Source organism: Ursus maritimus, unplaced genomic scaffold, assembly GCF_017311325.1.
Source record: "Ursus maritimus isolate PB19 unplaced genomic scaffold, ASM1731132v1 scaffold_14, whole genome shotgun sequence".
Taxonomy (NCBI): domain Eukaryota; kingdom Metazoa; phylum Chordata; class Mammalia; order Carnivora; family Ursidae; genus Ursus; species Ursus maritimus.
The window spans coordinates 52570375-52593272 of NW_024423786.1; the positions used below are offsets into that span (position 1 = coordinate 52570375).

At 41.1% G+C, this 22898-nt stretch overlaps 1 protein-coding gene across 14 annotated transcripts in view; it reads right to left on the reverse strand.

The window, feature by feature from the left end:
* Positions 1 to 652: 652 nt before the first annotated feature.
* LOC103681715 (putative adhesion G protein-coupled receptor E4P) overlaps positions 653 to 22898 on the reverse strand; it is a 43045-nt gene continuing 20799 nt past the window's right edge. For all 14 annotated transcript variants that reach the window (XM_040629461.1, XM_008711295.2, XM_040629459.1 and 11 more), the window contains 10 exons: positions 22666 to 22773; positions 19756 to 19940; positions 18987 to 19154; positions 17273 to 17467; positions 11796 to 12028; positions 9940 to 10006; positions 9262 to 9353; positions 7864 to 8044; positions 5370 to 5465; positions 653 to 3148 (listed from right to left, as the gene is read on the reverse strand). In XM_040629461.1, the coding sequence (XP_040485395.1) occupies positions 3041 to 3148; positions 5370 to 5465; positions 7864 to 8044; positions 9262 to 9353; positions 9940 to 10006; positions 11796 to 12028; positions 17273 to 17467; positions 18987 to 19154; positions 19756 to 19940; positions 22666 to 22773 (1433 nt within the window). In that variant the 3' untranslated portion in view covers positions 653 to 3040. The remainder of the gene's footprint in view (positions 3149 to 5369; positions 5466 to 7863; positions 8045 to 9261; positions 9354 to 9939; positions 10007 to 11795; positions 12029 to 17272; positions 17468 to 18986; positions 19155 to 19755; positions 19941 to 22665; positions 22774 to 22898) is intronic.

Sequence of the window (22898 nt, forward strand, 5' to 3'; positions counted from 1 at the left end):
TCCTGGTTCTGATGTTTCCTCTAGGTGATTTTACATCCCCTGACCCCCACCTTGCTCCCTTGATATAAATCCTCGATATAAATCTTGTCACTGTTCGAATCAGAACTGAGTCCAATCTCCTCCCTGACTCCAAGACCCTATTGTACTGGTCCCTACACCCATCGCGATGTTCCCCCGCTTGAATAAAGCCTGCATTACTGTTCTCTAACAAGTGCCCTTAAATCACATTTCTCTAGGAGTTCGAATAATATTTTTTCTTGAACAGCTGCCAGGTCCATTCTGGTCCCTTAGTTCAAAGGCTTAAGAGAGAAAATCTGGTGGGTTAGAGGACAAGTGAATGAACTGACCCTTCCTGGGTGACCACACTGTTGTAGTCAGTGATGGCCAGTAGGTACAAAGTTATGTGGCACATGGGGTGCGCCTTCTACACCAAAGGCAAAGGTATCATGGAAGACAGCTGACACCCTGGCAATGCTGTCTTCTAATTCTAGGCATAGGTGAGGCTTCTGTCTTTTCTACTAGTGTTTATCTGTATGTATGCATAAATATAGCAAAAATATAAGGAGGCGTGGGGGTGAGAAATGATGACCAAGACAGACAGTAACAGAGAGTGTAAGAACTTAACCAGGAACAAGAAGGACCAATCAGCAAGTGCATCATAAAACAAGAATATTTATTGAGCACTTACTATGTGCTGGATATTATTCTAAACACCAAGATTACGGTGATGCATAAAACAGACAAAAACCCCTGCCCACGTGGTATGGACACTCCAGTGAGAACACAAGAAGTAAACCAAATAATAAGTAAATGTCTGTGCAACAGTGCTGAGTCCATCGAGGCTGATAAAGTAGGGAAAGGTGATAGAGATCGGGGACAGCTTCATTGCCAAGGTGGTGTGTGAAGAGAGCGTAGTGTGTGAAGAGAGACTAATGTCATGCAGACATTAGGGATAAAGAGCACTCTGGGAGGGAACACAAGCTCCCTGCCACTCCTGAGGCAGGAGTGGGCCTCTTCTGTTCTGTGCTGCAATAAAAGAAAACCTTAAGAGCTCCCAGCTTGGAGACCCTTAGTTTTCTTTCCTCTCCTCTGGGGCACTAACCCAAGCATGGGCCCTTCTAAGCAAAAGTGCATGTTGCATAGAAGCAGAAGTGGGTTTTGGTGAATGGCTTCTGCCTCAGTGGGGTGGGAAGTTCCCAGAAAAGAAAAGCTGGGCAGACAACACAAGAGGTATTCCCCACATATACCACCACCTCTGAGTACAGAGTAGGCTCTAAGCAACTACGTTCTGGTCTCTGGTCGATTATTCATTTCCTGGAACAGCTGGTTGATCACAAAGACTTTTCAGCAGTTGCCTGTTCACTATAAACTAATGCCTAGACCAGTGATTCTCAACCTTCCCAGGCGGCAACGTCTGGAGACATTTTTGATTGCTGCAATGGGTGTGTGGGGTGGGGCGGTTACTGACAGCTGGTAGAGGCCAGGGATGCTGTTCAACATCCCACAATGTGCAGGATAGCTGCCTACAACCAAGAATTATCCAGCCCAAAAGTCAACAGTGCAGACCTTGAGAAGTAATGCTCTAAGTCGAGGCAAGGAACATTTCACTTATCACCTTTTAAATTTATCATTAAAACATTTATCATTCTGGCCTTCCAGAAGTTTATGATCCAAGCAGGCATGATTTACAAGCACACACATCATGTGTGAAACAGCCTACAAAATACAGGGTAAGTCAAGTCATACGGATGATAATAGAGCAAGTAGGGGAGATGGATTTCTGAGAACTAGTAGAAGAAAAGCCTCTTGAAGGATGTAGAAGTTCGTTCTTAACGAAAGCAAATGGGTGAGAGAGGCAGAAAAGAGAAAGAAAGCATACTTTGTGTTGAGACGGAGGAAAAACATTGAATAGAGAGGTCCAAACCCGCAGCACCTAGAACATTCGGCTGGTTTATCCTCTTCTGGCAACTGTCTGGGACACAAAAAGAGCAGCAACACTTGTGGGTCTTAAGTGCAAGGATTTGTCAACTGCCCGGGAAGTTTCATTCATGCACATCTTTTGAAACCATGTGAATCTCCCAAAATTTTAACTATTCAAGAGGAATCACATAATTTTAAGGCCAGCAAGTGGAGTGAATCATAGACTGGTTGCATCGCTGCCATGTGGAAGAGACACTTGAGCTGATTAAGCAGTAAAGGGACACAGTTTGGTCCACCACCTAAACATGCACATGAAACCTCTTCAAATGAATCATGGCGACTCTCGGCTGCTATTTTTTCGTTTCCTGATGTTATCATGTAAAATTGGTTTTAAAACACCATCTAGTAACAAAGTTAGCTATGCATTTATTAATTCCAGTGCTGAAAAACACTCCTAGAATCCAATTACTTTGAAAAAGAAATTAGAAATATTAAAAGAAAACACATAAGGCCAAACAACTACTGTGATCTTCATGCTGTTGGTTTGGAAGCATTTCCACAAAAACACATTCCAGATGACACTAAGAAAACAAAATTAACCCAATAAATGGGTAGGTTTGAAAGTCATCAAGCGAAGAAGACAGTGCTGGTCTCCTGACCACAAGATCCTTCCTGTTGACAACACACTCCTAAGCGGGATTGTGGAATCTTGCATCACAAGAATGCAACCCCCTTTTTTATATTAATTCACAGGGGAATTATTGAATTCTGAAAATGTTGAGTTTGCAAAATCTTCAGGAGCATAAAATGCAACCCAATGCCCAGAGAGAGAAACCTGCTGGGTGAATCTAGACGTCGATCAAAAATCCTGGGCAAGATAGTGATACCTGGAAGAAAATCCCCATATTTCCTTGATTATTAAAAATTATTCTTTGAACATTTAAGGGCACGTGATATACAATACTGGGTATGGGTCTCAGAGGTCTCCCCATGACCCCTTTTTTCCATGGAGCAAGAAGCCAAAATAGAGAAAAGCCTCAGCTGCTTTCAGGAGGAAGATACAGATGGTGGCATTTGTCTGATCCACGTGTGACCACAGGGGGCGCTGTTCAGAAGCAGCTCAGTTTTCCGCTCCTAGCCAAAAGGCAGAGACAGGAGTCTGATGCTGTGGTTGCATGGAAGACGCGTCTCTTCTGCGAAAGACTTCTGATGATGTCCCTGGTTCCTCCTATTTGGGGGAGATAATATGTAGAACAAGCTGAAGAGAAATTAACACCTCAGGAAATGACAAGCCAGAATCTCTCTAAGGTCCAAAGCTCAGTAAAGAGATCCTAATCTCTGACTCTAGAGCCTTTCCTCCCCCCAACACCATCTATGATGGTCTTTTTATTTATCTGATCTTTTCACAAACATTTACAGGGTGTTTGTTTACTGTGTGCCAAGCAGCATTCGAAGTTCTTAACACATATGGCCTCGCTTTCTTCTCATGAAGAGACAGATACTATAACCATCCTCATCGTACAGATGAAGTCCTGAGGCTCAGAGACAGTAAGTGGTTAGAACAGGCTCATGCAGCCTGGAAGTGGTGGAGTTGGGACTTGAACTCAGGCATGTTGGCTCCTTTCAAACAGTGAGGGATCACTAAATGCTACAGAGGGTCAGTGAAGACTGTAAGGTTGAATATCTGCTTTTTGTTGTTCATTTTTACATTTAATTTTTCAGAGAGTGTGAGAGCAAGTTGTGGGAGGGGTACAGAGAGAGGGAGAGAGAGAATCTCAAGCAAATTTCATGCCAAGCATGGAGCCCAACGTGGGGCTCGATCTCACAACCCTGAGATCATGACCTGAGCTGAAACCAAGGGTGTGACGCTACACCAGCTGAGCCACTTAGACACCCTGAGTACGTGCTTTTTGGAATGTAAAGTGTTGTCCAAAGATAAGGGGATAGGATTACTGTTTGGAGCCCTGTATATAGTTGATTCTGATAATGCGGTGTTCACACAAGTAGTGTTGACGTGGTTCAGAGTAGAGCAAAGTGCTTTCATGTACATTGTTTAGTTCCTCAGTCAATCAGACATTTCAATGACGAATGAATCAAGGCCCAGGGAGGTTAACCTAGTTGCCCAGCTGGAACCTGAAAGAATCAAGATTCAAACTCAAATCGGGTGAACCCCAGAGTCCATGCAATGGATTCCACTATGCGACATGTTTTTGGAGACCACATGTGTTGGGACAATTCTTTGACACAGTTCAGGTTGACATATCCTTTGGCTGCTGGCGGTTTCAGCCAAGGGGTGAACAAGTGACATATACTGTTAGGACACAGTCAGCAGCCAATAAACAGAATTGTCCTCGGTCTGAAAGTGCATGTCCCAGGAAGCTGGTCCCAAAAGTTGTTGATGATCTGGAGTGATAAACAACTCTGGTGACAACCAAGGAAAGCTGTCAACTTTCAGAGGAAAACAGACCTGAGTCTGAACCCTGGTACCCAGCTGAGTAGCTTCGGGCCAACCATGTGGACTTTCCCAGGCTGCATCCTCATCTATAAACAAGGATCTTAGACACTCAACAAGTGAGCGTCTTTTGTGGGCCAGGCATTGCCCTAGGTAGAAGGAAAATGATAGTAACCACAGCACTAAAACTTACAGGGGGCAGAGATTGACCAAAGGTAAACACTTTCATTTTTTCAGAGTAAGACAGATATCATACAGAGAGGCACATGATGCAGAGAATTAAAATAGAAGGTGATGATAGATAGTGAAAGACTGTCACCGTGGCCACCTTACTAGAAATAAAAGGCCCTCCACCTCATGAGTCCTGATTTCTCTTTGCTGCTCTGTATTTTTCCATAGCCCACATCACTTTGTGAAATACTGTATAATCCATGTTTGGGAGTTTATTGTTGGCCTCCCCCTTCCAGAACATCAGTTCTGTGAGGGCAAGGATTTTTGTCAGTGTATCCTCTGCTGTTTCCCCAGCACCTAAAACAGTGTCTGGCACATACTGAATACTCAGTAAATTTTTGTTAAATGAACATTGTTAAATAAATTTAATTTTTTTGATAAATATCATTTGAATATTCATGGAAAGACTGAAGAGAGAGAGGGAGAGGAAGGAAGGGAGGAAGAAGGAGGACAGGAAGGGAAAGGAAAGGAAGGGAAGGGAAGGGAAGGAAAGGGAAGGGAGGGGAGGGGAGGGAAGGCAAGGCAAGGCAAGGCAAGGGAAGGCAAGGGAAGGCAAGGGAAGGCAAGGGAAGGGAAAGGAAAAGGAAAAGGAAAAGACAAAAGAAAAGAGTTCCACTGGTTTTGGTTTCAAAAACCAAAACCACCAGCATAATGGAGGAAGTAATGCAATTTCTCTTTTCCTTCAGATCAAGAGACCAGGAAACTCCTGGCAGTACAAGAGGTTGGGTTCAGCCAGTACACGGCATTGCAGAGAAGCTGGTCTTACCATTTTGGTTTGGGTCGTAGAGCGCGTTACTTCAAAACTTTCAGTTTCAACCCCTTTCCAGATTCCACTAAACCACTTCTTGTATTCCATTCGCACCTGAGGAATATAGAGGTTTGTGTCACATCAGGAGCTTGCTTAGGGAGATGGGACCCTGAATAGGAGGCTAGAGATACACATGCCAAGCCCCACAACTATCCTCTCACTGGTTTGCTGTATAGTCTTGGACATCCTTTTGTTGATTCATTCTAAAATTCCACTTCCTCGTTGTAGAAAGGGTATTTACTTAATGTGGGGCATCACAAAGTCTCTATAGAGTCTATAGAGTGGTGGTGGTGATGATGATCCTGACAATGACAAGGAGGAGGAAGGTGAAGATGATGGTGGTGATCATGGAAGTGATGATGGTCATGATGATAATGATGACAGTGCAGGTGATGGTGGTGGTGGTGGTGATTATAACAATGGTCATCATTTCTTGAACACTAGCAATCTCAATACACTTTATTATACACAATTTATATCCCTAAATAAACCAAATGACAAAGGTTCTTCTCTTACTCCCAATTAAAGGTAAAGAAGCTTACACTGTTGGAAGTAAATGGACTTGTCCAAGGTCATACAGCCAGCATTCAGCACCTCCTCACTCTCACATCAGAGCCCTGATACTAACCACTATGCTGAACCACTCCTTGTGATTGCATAGATTCCTTCCTGAAACCTGCTTAACATGTTTTAAAAAGACATTTTAAATATGTAATCTTCAACATTATTTCACCAAGGCACTTAGTTGTACTTTATTTCTGGGTATGAAGAGTACCAAGCATTTAGAAGGCACTAGAACATGAAAGAGAAATTAATGAAGTATTATGATGTTCTCTTCGCCACCAGCATCTTAACTGATGGTAGTTCTGCTCAATAGCAAAGGGGAAAAAGCCAGGAAAACTGTTTCCAATCTTCTAAGTGGAGTAAAAATAGAATGATGACCCTTACAAGAATTTAAGAATTTAATGTGTGCCAAGGACTGTGCTAGGAGATTTATTCTTTTACTTCTCAACCCTGTAAGGCAGATATTTCCACGTACACAGGTGAGAAGATTGAACCTCAGAGAGGATAAGAATGCTGGCCGAGGTCACACAGCAACCTACTTAGTGGATAACCTGACATTAGAGCTATAGTCTTTCTGTTTTGGGAATATTATGCCCAATTTTCCAGTGCCCCTCCCTAAAGTTAACTTCACTATAAGAGGCTTATGTATCCTCTTTCTGGTGAACTCAGGTATGGCCAAGCAACTTGCTCCACCCAATGAAAGAGAGCTAATTAAGCTACACTTCCCCAGGATTTCCTTTCTCTTTGCCACAAGAAGTTCTAAATAAGGGCTGCCCTTCAACCTGTATCCCAGAGTAAAGACATTGTAGATCAAGCCACAGCTATGTAGTATGAGCAAGAAATAACCATTATTGTTATGAACCATTGAAATTAGGGGGCGGTGGCTATTTGTTACTGCATCAGAGTCTCCCTTACGCTGACTGATACATGCTCTGCTATGGACTGAAATATGTCTTCTCAAAATTCATATGTTAAAGCGCTAACTTCCCAGTATGACTGTATTTGAAGATATGATGATTTTTATAGATTAAATGAGGTCTATACTTATTTTAAGACACTCCTAATTACAAGCTGAGAGTAGTTACCATTTACTGGCATTTAAGTTTATCAGTTACAAGCATTGACTCAAGTCCTACATTTTTAGACAATATATTATTTTAATCCTCATTTTACAGAATTTATCCAGATCGCACAGCAAGGAATTAGTGGAGTTGTAATCCACTGGTCTGTCTGACTCTAGAGCCTGACTTTATCCTGCTTTCCAAAATAAAAAAAAAATTGCAACAAATATAAAAAAGGATAAATATCCCCAAGTATATTAAAAACTCACATAAAAAATAAAATCATAAGACCCCAAGGATAATAAGCAAAGGACATAACATTTCACAAAAATGGAACTGTAAATGACTAGTAAACATTTGAAAAGATGTCCAACCTTCAAAAATATCAATTCCAGTTTTATGAACACATCCAAAGGCATATCCTGAAATGAAAATAAAAACATATCCTCCAAAATTAAAAAAAAAAAAAGATTAAATGGGGTCATAATGGTAGAGCCCTGATCCAATAGGATTAGGGTCCTGATAAGAAGAGGCATAAAAGCTCTCTCTCCTTCTCTCTCCCATGTAAGGGTAGAGCAAGAAGGTGTCCATCTGCAAAAAAGAGCAGGTCTCACCAGAACCCAATCGCACAGGCACCCTGAACTCAGATTTCCAGATGCTAATGAAACCCAGAGTACACAGCATACCAAATCATCACCTAAACCCTTTTACCAGAATGAAGGCAACCCCAAATACAAATATACAAGGTCAGAGAAGGGTGAGAATGGGAACAACCATTCAATAAGACTTTGGGAGTTGGCTGGTGAAGACAAAATAATTACCCTTACCTGGCGATTAAGGAGACAGTGTACCACAAAGAGCAAAACACCCTGCAGGACATTGATGATGGTGAATGTGTATGCAATGACTGATCCAATCACCTTCCCGACCTCTTCAACCATAAAAAGGCCAAGGCCCCAAGAACAGCCCAGGATAAATAGCTGAGCAATGGCTTTAAATGTCATGACTCTGAAAAGGAACAGGAGCTATAATAAGTATCATTCGTTACTACGTGCTGGGGACTGTGCTAAATGCTTGGCCCACATTACCTGATTTTAACTTCACATCTACCTCATGTGCTAAGTGACCTATGCAGTCATACGACTCAAAGATGAAGAAGAATCTATGCTTTCAATGGTTGCTTCTGAGAATAATGCTTTCTCCTATACTTGGAAGTGATTTATCTGCAAGTCTTTTACCTGGATCTATTGGAAAATGTGTGGAAGTGCCCTCTTGAAATTTGTATTGGAAATGTGTTGATGATGCTATCATGACTTCAGAATATAACATGCTGTTGTGTTTCTTCAAATGACAATTGTGTTTTATAAAACAGAATGGGGTTGTTAGTAGCACCTGTCTGGGAGAGCTGACATGTGTGAGTGTGTGAGTGTGTGTGTGTGTGAGTGTGTGTGTGTGTGTGTGTGTGTGTGTGTACGCATGCACACAGGGGTGTTAGCCTGCCCTCATCCAACCCATGTAGAGGGATGAAGAAATGCCAAGAAGGGTGAGGCCATGACCCTCCAGGATGGAAAACACTAAGGCGAAGAGATGTCAGATTGGTCTGGTAAGTAGATGAGATCAAAGTCAGGGTCTGAAATTGGAAAGATATTCCTTTAAATTTTTTCTACGTGATTCACCAATACAAGGTTTTTGCTACTTTAGGGTAAAATAAGCACTTGCTCTTCTTATCAATGGGGGATGGTAGTCATGCCCACCACATAGATTGGAGTTATGTGCATTCAGTAAACGAATATTGCTAAATTCCAAATATCTACTAAGTTCCTAGTTAATGTTAGTTGTGCTTTTCATTATTTTTAATCATTTAGTTCAGTACAGTAAGAACTGAGCATCTACAGCCAAGGATAATGGAGTTCCCAGAAGTGGGTGGACTCATGGGGTGGGGGAGGGAAGATAATGTTGATACGCTTGGCATGAATTTCATATGAAGAGTGTGCTACACAAAGGAGCCATTCAATGAATATTTGTCGAATGAAGAGATCAAGGAGTACAGTAAGCTACCTGAAAATTATAATTTTTACTTCTAGAAGTTGTACCTCACACACCCTTTATCCAGTACCATGAAATATTACATCAGATTTTTGTATAGGGTTTTCTTTCCCAGGCACAAAGAAAAGTAGTCCCATAGGAAGAATCTGCAGATACCACTGATTTTGGGACCTTCTTACCTGGTGTCCTGAATGGTGGAAACTTCTTTATTGAGGGATGAAAGTTTGCTTCTCAAAATCCACAGAATTTGGATGTAAAACACCAAGTTTATCTGTGGACACAGAATGAAATATTGACTTGGAATTTTATTTTGAGGCCATGCAATGCAACCTAACTTGAGGTAGACCTAAGTATCTTTTCCCAAAAGATACAGGCTTCATAGGATGCTATGCGCATATGCTCTAGTCTTTGATACAGCACATTGTGTGTATGTATACCTGTGGCACTTGGTGCTTGATAAGGGTGACTATATAATGTATCCTTCAAATCAAGACACCTTGAAAGTGAAAGGTTACTATTAGTGTCTATATCAGGACAATGGATGTGATCAGGAAGTTGCAAGCAAAGAGGAGAACATGTCACTCTGTGCGGAGTAGATACTTGCTAAATAATTGTTGAATGAACAAACATGGGATTTTTAGGATACCCAGGAGAGTTATATTATATCAGAGCAACAAGTGAATCATAATGGAGCAAGAGTAAAACATACGAAGACAGTATTTCCAGGAAGAGGAGTTAATCACATTAGGCTCTATTTTCTTACCTTCACTTCATTTCCATCTCTGCAGAAAGACACACTCCATGCTTGGCCAACCCAGGGCAGGCACACCCATAAATAACAATCACTAGTCACTCACCAAGATAATGACTGCCACTGGCCCCATGAAACTCCAGATGAACCCTTTATCGAGCTTAAGCCAGCAGCTGTTGAGAGAAAAGTATATGCATGAGCTGCCTATTTCTCAGAGGGCAGAGAGCTTGAATTCAGACTCCTGTAGCAAGATCAAACCAGCGCTGGGAACCATTTAGTTCAGAACCTAGATTTTAGATACAATCAGACATGGGTTCTCATCTGATAGAAGCTGTATGCTCAAAGCCTCAGTTTTCTCAAGTGTAAAGTGGGGCAGACAGAAGTATTGAAAAGATGAAATGATTACAGTGGCTATATGCCAAGACTTGAAGTCAGGGAGGGTCAGTCCTCTGACTTTGTTTCTCTCATTCAATATTGTGTTAGCTATTCAGGATCTTTTGCTTCTCTATATAAACATTAGAATCAGTTTATCATTACCTACAAAATAATTTTTTGGGATTGTGATTTCAAAAGCATTGAATCTATACATCAAATTGGGAGGAACTGACTGACTTCTTGACAATATTGAATCTTCCTATCCATGAACATGGTCTATCTCTCCATTTATTTGAATCTTCTTTGATTTCTTTCATCAGACTTTGGCCGTTTTCCTCATATAGATCTTGTAGGAAAGATCTAATGAGATAATGTGTATATAGTTTTTGAGTATGGTTCCTGGCAAAGAGGTAAAGCTCAATAAGTAATACCCCAAAATAATGACTGCTATCAGAAAGAGAGTAAAAGTAGTTATTTAACTGCAGCAAGAAAACCTACCAACATTAACTAAGCATAGTCCATGTACCAAGTACTCTGTTGCTCAGACACTTTATTATGTCATGCCTTATGTTGGCAAAGAGAGTATAAATTATTCTGAACAACGACCTGGCCACGTAAAACTAGTAAATCTAATAATCAATTGCCAACACTCAGTGAGCAGAAAAGCTCCCATGCTTACGTTCTATTCTAAGTGTTACAAAGGATGGCCCAGAAGCCAAACCCAGTCCACCCCTTGTTTCTGTAAATAAAGTTTTATTGAAACATAGCCGTACCCATCCATTTACATGTGGTCTATGAATTGGCCACTCTCCCACCACAAGGGCAACATTGAGTAATTGCCACAAAGACCATATGGCCCACAGAGACAGAAGCAGTTAACATTTGGCCCTTTATAGAAAGTTTGCCAACCCCTGATCTATGCTACCATGAGATCTCCAGAATCATTCTGGCAGGACATAGGGTTCTGGCTGGAGACAGGACATCTTTTTTTCCTTCAAGAGAGACTCCTTCATCATGTTGTTTTAGCACATGCACGCCTACTCCCTAACTGAAGCTCCATTGCCAAAATACTAACATCTTCAGCTAACTTTGCAGAGCTTTGCAAACGTCTTCAGTGAGGCAGAAATTCCTTTAGTGGGGAATTCTGACTTACTCTCTTTTTAGCTGAGACCATAAGAAAGTTCCTTAGATGCACTCAGACCAAGATGTCCTGTGTATGAGATGCTGACCCCACAGGATCACAGGGAAGATGAGACATAATATGCACTATCTCTCATGCACAGAGGTCACAGTTGGGCTTTTCCGGCCCTGAATTTCCTAAGTGTATTTTTTGTCCTGAGTGTCCTGAAGTTGTATTCAAATTTTTATGTGTAAGTACATTTGTCTGAGAGGTACATTTCCCTATTTGGGGAAATAGGCTCAGGATCTCACCAAAAGTCTCAAAAGGATCCTACCCCACACATGCTGAGAACCATTGTTCTAGGAATTCCTGCTTAAAACGGGACTGGTTTTGTGAAGTATAATTCACAAAAGGAAATGGACTGAAATGGACACCACTTCCACCATAAAGGCACACATCATGCTTACTAAGTATGTGATCCATAGTTTTGGTGTCCTACTATTGCAGACACAGCCACAGTGAGAGCTGGAATCCCATAGCCTAAAGGGTACATGAACTTCTTCTTGAATTTGCCTGCACTGTAGTTGGCCACTTTGAGATTCCTAACGGTGAGGAAGAGATGCAGCCCTTCAAGGAGCATCCAGGTGAAGGAGGCCAGGTAGAGGTAGTGCAGCAGCCCTGCAATGATGGAGCACAGCACCTGGAGGGGAGACAAGAGTGAGGAATGTGGTCTGTACCTCGTCATGTCCTTAGCACTTAGCATTTCCTGGATGTTGGCCTGCATTTTTAATTCTAACACCTGTGACTATATGCCTGGGGGCAACACACTTTTGTGGAGCTTTCACCGACCCCATCCTTACCCCACGTGTGGAGCAGGCCAGTAATGCAGAGGAATGAATGCTCTGGAAACAGTCCTCAGATCCGTGACAGACAAGAGTTGGTAGATGAATAGTCCATGTCCCTTGCCCTTTGGGCAGGTGTGATGCTTAATTTTATGTGTCAACTAGACTGAGCTAAGGAATGCCCGGATAACATGAAAACATCATTTCTGGGTGTGTTTGTGAGGGTGTTTCAGGAAGAGATTAGCATTTGAGTCAGGAGACTGAGTAACGATCACCCTCACCAATGAGGCCGGGCATCATCAATCCACCTGAGGGTCTAAAAAAAACTTATATAGAGGAAGGGAGAATTTGCTCACTCTGCTTGAGCTGGGACATCCAGCTCTCAGACATTGGTGGCTGTGGTTCCAATAAACAAAACAGACTGTTGTATAAAACAGATTTTTTTTTTTAAACAGAAACAGAGGGTGGGCCAAAATCAGCATCAGCACTACTCTGCCAACCCTGCCCATTTCCTAATGAGGAAACTGGGGCCCAAAAGGTAAAATCTCACCCAAGATCACATAGCTAGGAAAAATTAAAAATGGATTTGAAATCCAAACTGTCTCCAGAGACTATACTTACTCTTAACCCTAGCAGTGTACTGTCTCCCGGGGAGGGGGGGGAGTAGTGCTTTCATAACCTTCTGGCTGTGAGATCATAGTCTTTTAGGGTCAAAAGGAGCTTTGGAAAACATCTAGTTCCAATTCTTCCTGGATATGCTGATGACTGTGATCATAATGGAGACAAAAGCTAAAGTCATTAGTGTAGCAAAGGCACTGTCCACCCAGAATTCAAAACTCCCTCCACCCCTGATTCCAGACTATAGACCTGTCACTAGGATGGGACTTCCCAGGCAGAGACTACATCTCGCTGCTCCCCTTGCTGTCAGGTGGGACCACTTTACTGACTTATAGCCAGTAGAACGTGAAGGGACATGATGCGCACCACTTTCTAAGATGGCCCATATAAACTTTCCTTTTGGGACTCTGCCATGTTCTTATTTCAGTTAATGAAAATAGAAAGGACTCTTGGATGACCTCAAAAGCTGTGCATACAAGACAGAAGGGCTTCCATCAGCCTGAGGTTGGAGGATAGACACCCTTCAAACCTATTTGTCCACCCTCTACTGATGCAGAAGGGGGAAATTAGCCACTCTTGTGCTTAGTCGATGATATTTTGGAGTTTATTTGTTATAGGAATTATTGTTACCTTACCTAATGCCATCAGTCTGACTCTCAGTAAGCTTGCTAAATGACTTCTCAAAAAGTACAGGTTTTTTTTTTAATGTTTTTTTATTATATTATGTTAGTCACCATACAGTACATCCCTGGTTTCCGATGTAAAGCTCGATGTTTCATTAGTTGCGTATAACACCCAGTGCACCATGCAACACGTGCCCTCCTCACTACCCATCACCAGCCCATCCCATTCCCCCACCCCCACCCCTGAAGCCCTCAGTTTGTTTCTCAGAGTCCATAGTCTCTCATGCTTCATTCCCCCCCATATATACTTATTATATATAGTCTGATTACCCCCCTTTCTTTATCCCTTTCTTCCCCTACCGATCTTCCTAGTTCTTATGTTCCATAGATGAGAGAAATCATATGATAGTTGTCTTTCTCTGCTTGACTTATTTCACTTAGCATTATCTCCTCCAGTGCCGTCCATGTTGTAGCAAATGTTGAGAACTCGTTCTTTCTGATAGCTGAGTAATATTCCATTGTATATATGGACCACAACTTCTTAATCCATTCATCTGTTGAAGGGCATCTTGGTTCTTTCCACGATTTGGCTATTGTGGACAACGCTGCTATGAACATTGGGGTGCATATGGCCCTTCTCTTCACTACGTCTGTATCTTTGGGGTAAATACCCAATAGTGCAATGGCTGGGTCATAGGGTAGCTCAATCTCTAACTTTTTAAGGGACCTCCACACTGTTCTCCTGAGTGGCTGCACCAACTTGCATTCCCACCAACAATGTAGGAGGGATCCCCTTTCTCCACATCCTCTCCAGCAATTGTTGTTTCTTGCCTTGTCTATTTTTGCCATTCTAACTGGCGTAAGGTGGTATCTTAGTCTCCAGCAGATTTATTATTTTTTGGAAGAATTAACATAGTTAAAATGTCCATGCTACCCAGAGCAATCTACACTTTCAATGCTATCCCGATCAAAATACCGAGGACATTTTTCAAAGAAATGGAACAAATAGTCCTTAAATTTGTATGGAAACAGAAAAGGCCCCGAATTGCCAAGGAACTGTTTGTTGAAAAGGAAAAACAAAGCTGGGGGCATCACAATGCCGGATTTCGAGCTGTACTACAAAGCTGTGATCACAAAGACAGCATGGTACTGGCACAAAAACAGACACATAGACCAATGGAACAGAATAGAGAACCCAGAAATGGACCCTCGGCTCTTTGGGCAACTAATCTTTGATAAAGCAGGAAAAAACATCCGGTGGAAAAAAGACAGTCTCTTCAATAAATGGTGCTGGGAAAATTGGACAGCTACATGCAAAAGAATGAAGCTTGACCACTCTCTCACACCATACACAAAGATAAACTCCAAATGGACGAAAGACCTTGATGTGAGAGAGGAATCCATCAAAATCCTAGAGGAGAACACAGGCAGCAACCTCTACGACATCGGCCAAAGCAACCTTTTTCATGACACATCTCCAAAGGCAAGAGAAACGAAAGTACAGGTTTTATTCAGAGTTACAGCTGAGGAGAGTTGAAATGGAAACTTGCTTTTTCCCCCTAACACCATCACTTCTGACTCTATTTTTTAATTTTTTTATTTGTTTAAAAAGATTTTAAGTTAAATTTAATTTACTTAATATATAGTGCATTATTAGTTTCAGGGGTAGACTTTAGTGATTCATCAGTTGCATATAACACCCAGTGCTCATTACGTCAAGTGCCCTCTTTAATGCCCATCACCCAATTACCCCGTTCCCCCACCCACCTCCCCTCCATTAACCCTCAATTTGTTTCCTATAGTTAAGAGTCTCTTGGGGTGCTGAGTGGCTCAGTTGATTGAGCAATCAACTCTTGGTTTCAGCTCAGGTCATGATGTCAGGATTGTGGGATCAAACCCCGAGTTGGAGGGAGTTGGCTTGGGATTCTCTCTCACCCTTTCCTTTTGCCCCTCCCCCTGCTTGCTCTCTCTCTCTCAATATCTCTCTCTCTCAAAATAAACAAATAAATCTTTAAAACAAATCTGTGATTACCAAGACGGCATGATACTAGCACAAAAACAGATCAATGGAACAGAATAGATAGCCAGAAATGGACCCTCAACTCCATGGTCAACTAATCTTTGACAAATCAGGAAAGAATATCCAATGGAAAAAAGACAGTCTCTTCAGAAAATTGGACAACTACATACAGAAGGATGAAACCAGACCATTCTCTTACACCATACACAAAGATAAACTCAAAATGGATGAAAGACTCAATGTGAGACAGGAATCCATCAAAATCCTAGAGGAGAACATAGGCAGTAACCTCTTTGACATCAGCCACAGCAACTTCTTTCAAGACACATCTCCAAAGGCAAGGGAAACAAAAGCAAAAATGAACTTTTGGGACTTCATCGAGATAAAATCTTCTGCACAGCCAAGGAAATAGTCAACAAAACTAAGAGGCAACCCATGGAATGGGAGAAGATATTTGCAAATGAAACTACAGATAAAAGGTTGGTATCCAAGATCTATACACTTCTCAAACTCAACACCCAAAAAACAAATAATCCAGTCAAAAAATGGGCAGAAGACATGAACAGACAGACACTTCTCCAAAGAAGACACACAAATGGCCAACAGACACATGAAAAAAAGTGCTCAACATCATTAGTCATCAGGGAAATACAAATCAAAACCACAATGAGGTGCCACCTTACACCAGTTAGAATGGCAAAAATTAACAAGGCAGGAAACAAATGTTGTCAAGGATGTGGAGAAAGGGGAACCCTCTTACGCTGTTTGTGGGAATGGAAGCTGGTACAGCCACTTTGGAAAACAGTATGGAGGTTCTTCAAAAAGTTAAAAATAGAGCTACCGTATGGCCCAGCAATTGCACTACTAGGTATTTTTTTTTATAATAATTTTTTATTATGTTATGTTAGTCACCATACAGTACATCCCAAGTTTTGATGTAAAGTTCCATGATTCATTACTTGATTTGATTATTTGTTTCACGTGTATTGGGTTTGAGAAATTCTTTGAAGATCTTAGATACAATGTCCACAATAGCCACACTGCAGAAGAGGCCAAGATGCCCTTCAACAGATGAATGGATAAAGAAGATGTGGTAAATATATACAATGGAATATTAGCCATCAGAAGGGATGAACACCCACCATTCGCACTGACATAGATGGAACTGGAGGAGATTATGCTAAGTGAAAAAAGTCAAGCAGAGAAAGACAATTATCATATGGTTTCACTCATATGTGGAACATAAGGAATAGCATGGAAGACCATACGGGAAGGGAGGGAAAACTGAAGGAGGGGAAATCAGAGGGGGAGATAAACCATGAGAAACTATGGACTCTGAGAAACAAACTGAGGTTTTAGAGGGGAGGGGTGTAGGGGGATGGGGTAGCCAGATGATGGGTATTAAGGAGGGCATGTGTTGTGATGAGCACTGGGTGTTATACGCAACTACATCATTGAACACTACATCAAAAACTAATGATATACTATATGGTGGCTAACTGAACATAATAAAAATGTGATGGCTTAAAAAAATAAAAAATAGAATAAATTAAAAATAAAAAAGTGTCACTTATAGTTTGTCTCCCCCTCTGTTTTTATCTTATTTTATTTTTCCTTCCCTTCCCCTATGTTCATCTGTTTTATTTCCTAAATTCCACATATGAGTGAAATCATATTGTATTTGTCTTTCTCTGACTGACTTATTACGCTTAGCAAAATACCCTCTAGTTCCATCCATGTTGTTACCATTACTGCTGACTCTTGCCTTCTCCCCATCCTTCCCCAAGACAAGATGGCTAGATTTGATTATGACAACAAGGTGATTTGGTTAAATCACCTACCTTGGGCTCTGTCTGGTCAATGCCCGTGAGGAAGAGCAGGTGGGCCAGGAAGAGGCAGATGGAGAGCTGCAGGTGGAGGGAGGTGCTGGTGTTCTGGATGGGTTGGCACAGGAGGAAGGTGAGGGCTGCCAGGAGGAGGCACAGCAGAGAGAGGCTCAACCCCACATATGTGATCATGGTCAGCACAGGATCCATCTATGAGCCGCCAAGTGAAGAATCCATTATAGTTTCCAGTTCTGCAGTTATGTTTCTGATGGAGAGTCTGATGGGCTTCCCAGTTCAGTCCCTTAAACAACTGACTTAACCTCTCTGAGATTTGATGTTCTCATCTTCGAAATGAGTGCACTAATAGCACTCACCACACAAGGCTATTGAAAAACCAAAACTACTAGCCTGGTGCTGTCCAAAAGAAATATGTGAGCCACATGTGGAATTTAAAAATTTCTAGTAGCCATATCTTTTTAAATCAGGTCAAGTTAATTTAATAGTATACATTCAAAATATTATCAGTCCAAAGTATTGAATATAATATAACCAATATGACAAAACTGCAATCAGTTCAAATTACAATCAATGTAAAACAATTATTAATGAGCTATTTTATATTGTTTTCATATTAATCCTTTGAAATCTAGGGTGTATTTTATCCTTATGACACATCTGAATTCAGATGCTTTTATTGTCAATGATAAAAGTGAAATGAAGTCCTACCAATGAAGTTGTATTTAATGGAAAAATAATTCACACTGCTTCTTAATTTAAATAAATTAAAATTAAATAAAATTAAAAAGTTGGTTCTCAGCCACACTAGCCACATTTCAAGTACCCAATAGCCAGATGTGGCTGGTGATCTTATTGGACAACATAGCTCTCCAAAGTCATCTCCACGAAGGCTGGGATTTCTTTATCTGTTTTGTTCTCTGCTGTATCCTCAATGCCTAGAACAGCATCTGGCATATAGCAGGCAGTCATATGCAAATTTGTTAAATGAATAAAATGAGGCTATGCATTTAAATGTGTAACATAATGATTGTCATACAGTAAATGTTCAATAATTGAGAGCTTAAAAGAAATAGGGGAAGAAGTTAGGTAAATTTCTTTAAATCTGGCCTATCCTAGATGTAGTTGGGACCTGGGAACTTCAAGGACCTATACTTTTTCATTGGTGACAGTCAGTTGCCTTCTTTCCCATCTGACCAGTTATAACTGTCTCTCGCAGAGTAACAGATGTTCGATTCCAGATCATCTTAGACCCCACCACTGTAGGGGCTGACAACCCAACTTTCCAATGTTTGGGGGCTTTCTCTGCTAGCTTGAGCTTACTCTGCCCATGCCCATGGACATGCCAGAATCAATAACCCCTCCCCCCTGGATGCAGTTTTCGACCAACGCCTGAGAGGATGTGGTGTATACATAGCCTAGCTCTCTTGCAGTTCAGTTAGGACGACTCAGGTGCATCTCCTACGCTGACTCCCAGAGTACCCTAGAGGGAATTAAGTTCCAGATGCCCAAAGTGGTGAGTGGCTTGATAATGCTCTCTGCATTAGCTTCTGTTTTTTCTTGTTTCAGTTCCCAGCCCCTTACTGGTGCTTCCTGGAATTACCTCTCAAGTAAACTACTTCCACTTGACTCCTTATCTCAGAGTCTTTTTCTAAGACATGGAGAGTTTCTTGGACACAATCAGATACCAGGAGTGGACTGTGAATCTTGGTACCTTGGGAACAAGGGCCATGAGGACAGCAAAGCTGGAAAGGTGGAAGCACTTGCATTCGGTGTGTGAATCGTTGCTGCCCACATGATAGCAGCCGTCTGTTGACCAGGTGCCCCCCTCCTCTGATCCTTCCCAGTAGACACAGAAATATTTTGTTCTTGCACCACCAGGCTGAAAAGAGAATAGGATGAAAGTGGGGGCTCTTTCTGGTTTTATTATTTCAATTTTATAGGTTAGTCATGGATGCATTGCATTGGAAACTGGAATGGGAAAATCCCATTATCTAGAACACTTGTGGGGAAGAGTTTCATATGACCACACCTGCTGTGGGGTTTATTCTTTCTTTATTCTGCCCTTCTCTGGTCATCTCAGAGCCTCAGGGATTGAGCCTTATGAACTGCTTTACCCAGGCTCCTTGTCATTGGGACAACCGATGAGAGGAACTGGTGAGAAGTCCTTAGATGAGAAGAGGAGGAAGTCAGGTGTTTCTTCCAGATGCTTCTTCTCCTTCAGGATATCTCCATCTCCAGCAGGGCAACCTTCTTTCATGTCTCCAGCTGTCACTGGGCTCAACAATGCTCATTACTCCAATGCCTTTTTAGGCTTAAATGTGATAATAGCTTCCCTTGGTGGCAATCTCTGTGTGCCTCAACATTTCTTATTGGTTCTGTTAACTCTGAATGAGTAGAGTTGGATTCAGTTTCTTGGCAGGACCCTCATAACACATCCTTTTGAGGTAATGCACAGAGAACCAGCTCTGGATTTTGCTCACCTGAATATGTTGGAAGGTCAGGAACACAGGTTCAGACAGAGATACTTTTTTCTTCGTACTAATGGCTCCACTCACGACACGAGAGTTCAGTTTCACTTCCTGTGTCCCTCTTCCATCATTAAAAAAGGATCCATTCAGAATATCCCAAAGAAACTGGTAAGTGATAAGTGCAACTGCACTTCTTTCTGAGAAAACAGAAGAGAAGTCACTTTAGAAGGCATCTGTATTATGGGAAATCAGTATGCTAGTATCTTGTGTGAGAGTCATTGGGCAAACCTTACGTATAGTCAAAATCGCCCTTGGAAATTCCTTATGTTGCTCCATCAATACATTATATGTGGTTTGGGGTGCAACATTTTGTATATGTAATACATACTATAATGTCCCACACGTTATAGTGGAAATATGTATGCAAAATATCCATTAATGTATTGTAAAAATATATACAAGCCCTTAGAGCCATGAGGCAAGATGTTTGTCCTCAAAAAAGCAGGTGGAACTCAGGTGGAAAGAGGAAACCACACATTCCCATCCTTCATCTCAAGCTCACTCTGGGGTGTCTAATTTAGAAAGGTATGCAGGATGACACATTCTTTTAATTCATTCTCTCATTCTCCTTCCCTCTCTCTGTCTTTCTTTGTTTCTCTCCCTTCCATCCTTGTTCCCTCCCCTTTTCACACAAGAATAATTTAATTCACAGAAGGTAAATTCACATTAGATGCATGTAGGATGATATAATATTTCTTAAACTGCAGTTATTCATGGGCCACCATCCCAGTTTTAGCCAAAGCCACTATCTGCCTATATTATTATTTACTCCATTTAAAAAACCAACTCATTTGCAGATCTTTTCCCTCACCCTTCTCTATCTGACAGCTCACAATAAGGAGTGAAGAGTAATCAGTAACTGGGAATTTTCTGGAGAAAATACAGCAGGTATTTCACTCTCACCAGAGAATTAGGTCTTTCTCTTTGAGATATTTTTCATGTACTCTTTCATTAATGTTTATTCACTCTTTCATCAAATAATAAATAGTGTGTGCCAGGCAGTGTTCTAGGCATTGCAATACAAAAGTAAAAAAAACAGGCTAAGTTCTTGCCATCAGAGAGCTGATATTATAGTGGGAGAGATGGACAACAAACAAATTAAAAAAAAATGCATAGTGTACGTGCTGTGCAGAAATTTAAATGAGATGGTGGAATAAAGCAGGGGCAAACTATGGCCTGAGAATCAAATCCAGCCCACCACTGTTTTTGTACATAAAGTTTTATTGGTGCACAGTCATGCCCCTTCATTTACATATCATCTATGGTCCCCACTACAATGGTAGAGCTGAGTAGTTATAACAAGCAAGGCAAGGAAAACAAAAGCAAAAATAAACTATTGGGACTTCTTCAAAATAAAAAGCTTCCTCACAGTGAAGGAAACAATCAACAAAACTAAAAAGCAACATTTGGAATGGGAGAAGATATTTGCAAATGACATATCTGATAAAGGGTTAGTTTTATAAAGAAGTTATAAAACTCAACATCCAGAAAACAAATAATCCAGTTGAAAAATGGGCAGAAGACATAAATAGACATTTTTCCAAAGAAGACATACAGATGACTAACAGACACATGAAAAGATGTTCAACATCACTCATCATCAGGGAAATACAAATCAAAACGATGATGAGATACCACCTCACACCTGTCAGAATGGCTAAAATTAATAACACAAGAAACAACAAATTTTGGCAAGGATGCGGACAAAGGGGAACCCTCTTACACTGTTGGTGGAAATGCAAACTGGTGCAGTCACTGTGGAAAACAGTATGGCAGTTCCTCAAAAAGTTAAAAATAGAGCTTCCCTATGATCCAGCAATTACACTACTATGTATTTACCCAAAGGATATAAAAATACTGATTTGAAGGTATACACACACCCCGATGTTTATCAACATTATCCAAACTATGGAAAGAGCCCAAATGTCCACCAACCGATGAACGGATAAAGATGTAAGATGTGGCGTGTGTGTATATCTGTATCTATATCTATATCTCTATCTATCTATATCTATATCTACATCTATATCTATCCATATCTATTTAGCTACCTATGTATCTATCTATAATGGAATATTACTTAGCCATAAAAGAGAATGCAATGACATGGATGGAGCTACAGTGTATTATGCTAAATGAAATAAGTCTGTCAGGGAGAGACAAATACCATATGATTTCACTCCCATGTGGAATTTAAGAAACAAAACAGATGAACATAGGGAAAAAAAGAAAACAGAGGGGCAAACCATAAAACACACTCTTAACTATAAAGAACAAACTGAGGGTTCCTGGAGGGGAGGTGGGTGGAGGGATGGGTTAAATGAGTGGTAGGTATTAAGTAGGGCACTTGTGATGAGCATTGGGTGTTCTATGCAAGTGATGAATCACTAAATTCTATATCTGAAACTAATATTACACTGTATGTTAACTAACTGGAATTTAAATAAGAACTTGAGAAAAAAATTACTATCTGGTCCTTTCATAGAAAAAGCTTGCCAATTCATAGGACAGAGGAAGGCTAGGGATATTTTAAATAGGGCGATCGTAAAACACTTCTCAAGGGAAAGAGTGTTCAAGGCAACAATCATCTGCTGCTTTCAAGTGCTGCCTTTTCAGACCATCACATGGAAACAGAGCATGAATCAGCCTGTCCCTTTTAAGGAAGCATGCCAAGGGATCCCTGTTTGAACCTCAGCGTGTCACAAAGTACCCACTAACTGTGTCCCCCAAATTGCCTGGCTAGTGGTCACCATGTAGAGTCCCCCCTGCCTTGAAGGCTTTGTAAGTTGGCCGAATCACCTAGAAATGAGACAACAGTGCCTAGGATTTAGAGGTCAGGAGAATCCATCTTAAACACAGTACCTTCTATGGTTCCTTTGAAAGCATCAGTACAGTCGATATCCATAGTGTTATTTCCAGCTTCCAGAACAGTCTTCTCACTTGTCTCATTGCACCTCTTGATTTCATAGACTGGAAACATTAAGAAAGTGAGTCCTGCTTTGCTCACTTCTCGTGTATAAGAAATCTGTTGAAGAACTTTCCTCTTTGAAAGTCCCCCTACTGGTGATTTCCTTTTCTGCATGCAAGGTAGACCA